Source organism: Parus major, chromosome 14 (assembly GCF_001522545.3).
Source record: "Parus major isolate Abel chromosome 14, Parus_major1.1, whole genome shotgun sequence".
Taxonomy (NCBI): domain Eukaryota; kingdom Metazoa; phylum Chordata; class Aves; order Passeriformes; family Paridae; genus Parus; species Parus major.
This window is the reverse complement of record NC_031783.1, coordinates 15220370-15227960: the sequence shown is the minus strand read 5'-3', so window position 1 is coordinate 15227960 and position 7591 is coordinate 15220370. Positions and strand designations below refer to the sequence as shown.

Here is a 7591-nt window from a genome sequence, read left to right as displayed (position 1 = left end):
CAGCTCCAGGATCCGGGGCTGGGTCCTGGTGTCCCCGCAGGCTCGGGCGGGGCTGCAGCCTGCTCTCCGCACTCACATTCCACTCGTAGGCTGTGGCAGCGATTCCCGAGGCAGCTCCCGAGCCAGCCAGGCCGATGAAGTGCCCGCTGCCCACGTTGCTGGCAAACAGGGATGCGCCCACCTGGGGAAAGGGAGAATTCGGGTCTGGCCCTGGCACAGGGCACCGTTCTCAGCCCGGGGGGAGCTGTTCCCCCACTCCTGACTGCCGAGAACATGAAATCCTTGTCAGCCTCTGCCACCTTCCCATCTTCCCTCCAGGTTCAGTGGCCTTGGCACCTCTCTCCAGCTCCTTTCACCATTCACTGCCAATTTGTGGGTGTGTTTGGGACCATCCTGCTTCCAAAGCATCCAGTCTCTTGTGGGTGAGCAGGGGAGGTGGGGGAACAGGTGGAAATGTCAGGAAGCAGCACCAGTTGAGTGCCCAGCCCAGCCAGCAGAGGTTCAGCACAAAGCTGTGTCCTCGATAGGGACCCCAGGGAATTCTGGAAATCTCCAGGGGCAGCCAGGTTTTGTCAGGCATTGGGCTGGGCCTCACCCTGTGGTCTCAAACATGGGGACAAAACGCCAATACAAAACTGGCAGAACACGGGAGGAACTTTTGTTTATTCCTGTCTGGAGAAGGGGGCTGTGCCCGAGCAGGAGCGATTGGCAGTGCGGCTGCAGGGGAGGACCGAGGGCAGGGGAGGACAGGGAGGGACAGGGGAGGACAGGGGAGGACAGGGAGGGACAGGGAGGGACAGAGGAGGACAGGACAGGGATACTCACAGGCCACCAGGCCATCTGTCCCCCGGCCAGGAAATATCCTTTGACGGTGCTGCGCTGTGTCTTCCACATGGACTGCGGGCACAGAGAGGGGGACACGGGTCAGCCTCACCCAGAGATGTCCCCAGCACAGCCCCTGAGCTGCCAGCAGCTGGAGGAGAAACCTGTCCTGAGGGACACTCGCTGCTGGGAACCCTGGGGGCTGCGGCTTTCACAGTTTTCCATCTCCTCGGGATGTTTTGTGCAGTGAGAGAACTCAATCGCTCCGGGGCAGAAAGGAAGGTGAGCGGTTCTGGACAAGAGCTGTGGAATCCCTGGGCACCAGGAGGGCTCGGGAGGAACCCTGGGCATTGCATGTGTGACCTCCCTTCCCCAGAGATGATCCATGCAGTACCCTGAGAGCTGTGCACCACGTCCAGAGGCAGCAGCTATTCCCCTCTGCCTCCCGACAGCCAGGCTGTCACAAAAGCCATGCCCAAGGATGTCCTTCTGCCTTAATTATATATAGACCATGTTAATAATTTAAGGAATCTGCTGTCAGGACTCCTGTGGACAGGCACAGGTGATTTATAGGACAGCAATTCCTTCCTGAAGGAACAAAACATCATTGTTAGCAAGACTTTGTACTCAGCCAGCCTCTTCCTCACAAGAGTTCTCAAAACCTTCCTGACACAGGCCTGGGCAGCCCTCCCCAGGGACACAGAGGACACTTCCCAGGCTGGGGAGAGGGGAAGGACCTGTAAACTCCCCCCTCCACTTGTTCAGCTGAGTCCAGATAAAAGCAGCCCAATTCCAGCCAGAGCAAAACAACCTGGGGCCGAAGCAGCCGCATTTCCCAGCCCAGCAGGGCACACACAAAGTGTCCAACCAGAGTCTGCTCACCCAGAGCCCCACGGCCAGGACAAAGAGGAAATAGAGCACCAGCACAGCGATGTCCACGGGCTCCAGGGTCTGCTGGGGGAACACGTCCCACGAGGGGGTCACAGAGGCTGGGGGCACGCTGGTGACATCCATGGCTCCTGGGGCCTGACACACGCACCTGTGGAGGGATGGGTGGGTGGCCAGGGAAAGCCCCAGGGAGGTGGCCATGGCTCTTTGAGGGTTTCAGCGTCCTGAGGTGCTGCTCAGAGCTCTGGGGAAGGTTCCTGTCTCTGTCCTTTGCTCTCAGGCACGACCCCCTGGCTGCCCCCTGCCTGGCGGCCAGGCCAGGCGGGTCGGGGATTTCTCGTGGGATTCTCTCACTGGTGAGAAAAGGCTGCGTTGAGAGAAGGTGAAAACAGCTGGAACAGGCAGAGGGAAGGAGCAGAGCTGGGGGTTACAGCCTGGGGGCCCCAGGGTGGCAGCACTGCAGGACTGGCCCCAGGGAGGAGCCAGGAACGTGTCCCTCACACACCAGCAGAATGTGAGGGCACGTGAAGAGCCCCGGCAGCTCTGGCATTTTCCTCCTTTGCCACAGCAAGAGCTGGAGCCCTGTGCAGAGCTTGGGTCTCCTCCTGAGCCAGGGAACTGTCCCCTGCTCCCTATCAGCGACAGACACTGGCAGCGTGTCACCAAGGAATATAAAAGCCCATTTCTGCTCCAGAAACCCCTGATGGTGATGATGGTGGCATCACTGCAGGATCCCTGGACGGGCTCCCTGGAGCATCCCGTGGTGCTGGCCCTCGGCAGGAGGGGCAGGATAAAGTCCAGGCAGGGAGGTTGGTCGGGTGATTGAATTAATGCAGTTCCTGCCCATTTCCTCCTTCCCTCAGCTCAGCCACACTGGAGGGCAGGACAGGAGGTGAGCGGCGGCCGGGGCCACCTCGGGCAGTCCCTGGCTCTGCAGTGGCACAGCCGGTCCCCAGGGTTCCCCAGAGCCGCACAGAGCAGGTTTGGGATCGTTCCTCTTACCCTGCTGAGCCGAGGAGAGAGGAGCAGTGCCCAGCCCCGGGGTCCCCGCACGCCCTGGCCCTGCCGGTGCCTCTGCAGGTCCGTCCTTCGGCCTCTCTCGCCCTGCCGAGGGGACCCTTATAGGCTGCCCCCTGCCCAGGGGCTGCGGGAGGTGTGGCAGGGACAGCGGCACGGGCGCTCGCATGACAAGCGGTCCGACAAGTTCTTCCTCTGAGCTCCCAGAGCCGGGCCGGGGCAGCCTCCTGGCCCAGGGTTTCACAACACCCTTTGTCCAGGTGTGGAGCTGCGGCTGGACCTGCCCTCGGCTCACCTGTGGCCTTGGGGACTTGGCCACGCTCCTGCCCTGGTGGCACTGGGGGGCTGCTGAAGCAGGAGAGCAGCAGAGCAGAGCTGCGGGATGGAGGAGCTGCAGGAGGAGCTGCAGGAGGAGTTGCAGGATGCAGGAGCTGCAGGATGCAGGAGTTGCGGGATGCAGGAGCTGCGGGATGCAGGAGTTGCGGGATGCAGGAGCTGCGGGATGGAGGAGATGCAGGATGGAGGAGTTGCAGGAGGAGCTGCAGGGTGGAGGAGCTGCGGGATAGAGGAATTGCGGGATGGAGGAGTTGCAGGATGGAGAAGTTGCAGGATGGAGAAGTTGCAGGATGCAGGAGCTGCAGAATGCAGGAGTTGCAGGATGCAGGAGTTGCAGGATGCAGGAGTTGCAGGATGCAGGAGCTGCAGGATGCAGGAGCTGCCCTGTGTCCTGCAGCACCGCTGGGCTCAGCCGCTCACCAAAGGTTGGACAATAAATAAGGAGCTTCCAGCAGCAGGAACCACCCCAGCACCTGCTTCCCACGGCTGGGAGCTGTGTCCTGACTGCAGCCAGAGGTGCCAGAGCTGGCAGAGAGCCATGATCTGCTTGGGGACAGTGGTCCCAGCACCAGGCTGGGACTGGGGACACTCAGCACCTCGGCAGAGCCTTTTCCATGCTTTCCAAACCCCCTGGATCCCTGGTGAGCTCCTGCCTGGCAGGGATGCGGGGCACTGGTGACCAGACCGCTGCTATCTCACCTCTTTAAGGGCCAATGTGTCTTGGCTGCTGTGGAGTTTTTACTGGCACGCTTAATCTCTAACTAGGAACGGAAAAACAGGGTCTGGTATGTCAGCCTGGGGAAGCTGCTAACCCCACTCCCACACCTCCAGCTGCCCCCTGGCACCGCTCTTTGCTCCCATCCCGGCACAGTTCCCACCTCAGGACCCGTGGGGCCACAGAGCCGGGGAACCTCCTGAGCTGGGAGGGACCCACAGGGATCACCCGAATCCAGCTCGGGTCACGGCACGGCCGGAGCTGCAGCCACACACACACCGGGGCACCGAGAGGGGCACAGCTGGGCACAGCTGGGCACAGCTGGGCACAGCTGGGCACAGCCGCACCGTGCCTGTCCCTGGGGAAGGTGTGCGGACAGGGGACAGCTCTGCAGCACCTGCTGTGCCCTGCACGGCCATTCCCGGATTGCAGCTCCGGCTCCTCCCGGAGGGGGAAAACTCCGCGGGTTCCCGGATCCCGACTCCGCCGTGGCCCAGTGGAAATTTTGCCCGCTTTGTGAATTCAGCTCACGGCCCGCTGTCCCCCGGTGCCTGGCACAGGCGGCGGCGCTTTCCTCGCCAGAGATTGTGAGGAAGGAACATCCGAGGCATGGGAATGAAGCTGCTGGAGCCGGCCGTGTATCAGCAGCGCCGGGGGATGCAGCACACGTGGCTCCCGAGGAACCCGGGGCACCGCCGAGCTCCAAATGCCTCCTCGGGGCAGTTTTTAAAGCATTCCCGGCTCCATCCACCTCCTCCGGCCACCGCGGCTCGCCGGGGCCCAGAGCAGCCCGGCAGAGCCCCGAACCCGACGGAGCTCCCGACTCGAGGTAGAAGCTGAAAGGGAACTTACTGCGCTCAGCCGGGTCTTATTCTGCTCCCCGCGCCGGGCACCAGCAGGGCTCTGCCAACTGACAGGCAGCTTAAATATTGCCAGAGAATCGGGGTTTGCCAGCGGAGCTGTTAACAGGGTCACAAGGAATGAGAAGGAATATTTATAGTCAAAGTTAAACTAATTGACCGAAGTTACTCTTTTGGTCTCCCGTGGCTCTGGTGAGAAGTGCATTATTTTCACTATCAGGGCTCCCGGGTCAAACTCCACGGAGTGCCATTCTCTTAAGCAATCTGTGCTGCTATACAAGGGACACAGAACAATAAAAAATCCGGGCTGATGTCCTCTGGAGCTGACAGCCCATGGCACAGGGAGGAGCTGACAGCCGGCCCTGTCTCTGTGTTTGTGCCTGAGCCTCCCAGAGCGCAGGATCCACCCGTGGGCTGGGGTTTGTAACACGCTGCTGAGGCTGCAGGTTAATCCCAGAACCCAGTCCCTCTCTGGGAAAGAGCTGCAGCTCGTTCAGGCAGCATCATCTCCCTGAAAAGCCTGACAAACCACCAGGGCCAGAGCGCACCGAGAGTGATGCTGAAGAGGAACCTCAGGCACAGTGAGCGTGGCAGGAGGCAGCTCCAGAACCCCTGGAACTGGGGTGCACAGATCCCCAGGCAGGTGGGCAGGTGAGCCTGGGGGTGGATGGAGAACGGGCACTGTGACCTCACAAACCTGACCATGGCCCAGCCTTGAAGTTTCCAACAGGGATTTTACTGTAGGGGACCCGCTAAGGGTGTGTTTTAACCTGCCAGGGGCAGGGCTGGACGGGATATTGGGAATAAATTGTTTCCTGGGAAGGTGCCTGGAGCAGCTGGGGCTGTCCCATCCCTGGCAATGTCCAAGGCCAGGCTGGACAGAACTCAGAGCAGCCTGGGACAGTGGAAAGTATCCCTGCCCATGGTGGGGGTTAGAGTTGGATGATCTTCAAAGTCTCTTCCAGTGTAAACTTGATGATTCCATGAAAAAATCAGTGTCTGTATTTTCTCTCCTTGCTTCCCAGCCACAGCCCTGATGAACACACCTGTAACTCTTTGAGTCTTGCAATTGGAGATGTGTTCATTTGATCTGTCATTTAGAAACCCCAAATCTTCCTAAAGCTGGATCCTCAAGGGCTGCAAATGCAGCACCAGGTGCCTCGTGCTGCCTCCCAGTCAATGCCAACTTTTCTCCCTTGACTTCCAGCCCTTCCAGCCTGAAGCTCTTTCTTTGTCCCTTTGGCATCTTTTATAGCACCTGGAGAATAATTACAGATCGTGGTCCTTCAAGCCACAATCAAGGTTCTGAGAGGGAGGGTTCCCTGGTGGTTCCACTTTGCCCTGGAGGTGCCTGGTACAAACTTGGCTGGCTGTGATCCACCCTGACTGTGCTCTAGCTGCTCTTTTCCTCTCTTCTTGCAGGAAAGAATGAAATCCCTAAATCACCTGAGCTTTGGGATGTTTCAGGGATTTTCAGGGACACGGTTTCCCGGGGTGTGCCAGGGGATGGAGGCGGTGGAGCAGGAGCAGCCGTGGCTGCGTTCCCTGCGCTGCCCCCGGCTGCTGCCCGAGCTGTTATTTCCTTTCCAAGGACAGACTTTCCTGTGAGGATGATCCCGTGGTCAGGGATGACGCAGGAATTCTGTGTGAGGCTCAAAGGTGCCGGCCCTGGGCAGGAATTACCTCGTGTCTGCCAAAAAGTTTCCAGAGCCCAGGAGAAGGGGAGCGTGCAGGGAAGGGTGTGAGTGTGGGGTGGGACGTGGCTCTGGATCATTCCCTGCCGGTTTATGGGCAGTGCAGCTGTGACAGCCATCCCTGGGGCTGGGGGCAGGAGGAGTTTGAGCACTTCAGATGGAATTTCAGGATGGGTCAGGTTGCATGGGACCACTGGAGGTGACGGAATCTGCAGCCCTGGGGATCGTGTGCTGGTGATTTCAGCAGCTCCAGGGAAGGGGACGCACGAGGGACACTGTGGGTGGCTCTGCACGGAGCTGCTCCAGCCTCCAGGGCTCGAGCAGGCTGCTGTGAACCAGCTAAAGCTCAGCACCTGACAGCGAGCTGCTCCCCATCTCCTGCTCTCATAAATCACCCCGGGACATAAACTCAACCACAGCCAAGAATTCCTGTTCAGAGGGAAACAATTCACTGCCTCACGCAGTTCACAAAATGTTTTCTTCTGAAGGCTGGAGTTAAAAATCCATACTATTTTAAGAATTTGCTGCTCATTCTGATCCCCCCAGCCCGCATGCTGTGGTGCAGGGAGCTCCTTCAGGCAGTGGTTCCATAGCAGCCCCAGCCCAGGCAGGTGAGAGCCTGCAGGTGTCGGGTACTGACAAGGACAGAACTCCCCACACCATCACCAGCAGCAGCTCTGGACAGAAGACAGAGGTCTGTGCACTCAGGAGGCAGAAGGCAGGAGCTTTATTTTAGGAATAGCACATAGGCATTGGGTAGAGACTGAACTGTGAATATACATCGTCCCATTATCAAATCAGATCACCAGGAGCTCTGGCTCTTTGAAAATATTCACATAAAAATACCAAAGGGATTGGAATTCTAACTATTTCAGAAAGTTACAACATGTAGCAAAATCTATGTACAGCATCTTCTGTCGGGACAGTTTCAAAAGAACTGGTGGTTTAAATACTGGATATGTTTTTAAAAAAGAAAAAAATAAATAATTCAACAGAATGCAGTGTGCAACATCCGAAAGGGAAAGAGGAGCAGAGGGAGCGTGGCCCTGTCCCGGACCTCTGGGAACACTACCTGGCACTTGAAGCTGTATAAACGGAGAACACCTGTGAAAATATACTTCACTTTCTACAGCGGGGTTTAAAAAAATACCAAAACCCGGAGATTTGAGGGTGCTAAGGTCTCCCATCAGTAATGCACCGGTTGGTGATTGTGTCCTTGAGGCTGCAGGACGAGCCCTTGCTCGGGGGGAGGGAGGGAG

General features: G+C 58.5%; 1 protein-coding gene across 2 annotated transcripts in view; it reads right to left on the bottom strand.

The window, feature by feature from the left end:
- SLC5A11 (solute carrier family 5 member 11) overlaps positions 1 to 4939 on the bottom strand; it is a 23467-nt gene extending 18528 nt beyond the window's left edge. Inside the window, exons 1-4 of one of the 2 annotated variants that reach the window (XM_015642796.3) lie at positions 4631 to 4939; positions 1705 to 1861; positions 826 to 897; positions 77 to 181 (exon numbers count right to left, since the gene is read on the bottom strand). In XM_015642796.3, the coding sequence (XP_015498282.1) occupies positions 77 to 181; positions 826 to 897; positions 1705 to 1836 (309 nt within the window). In that variant the 5' untranslated portion in view covers positions 1837 to 1861; positions 4631 to 4939. Of the gene's footprint in view, positions 1 to 76; positions 182 to 825; positions 898 to 1216; positions 1291 to 1704; positions 1862 to 4630 lie in introns of those variants that run through there. The other variant, XM_015642797.3, reaches the window with a different exon arrangement.
- Positions 4940 to 7591: the final 2652 nt, after the last annotated feature.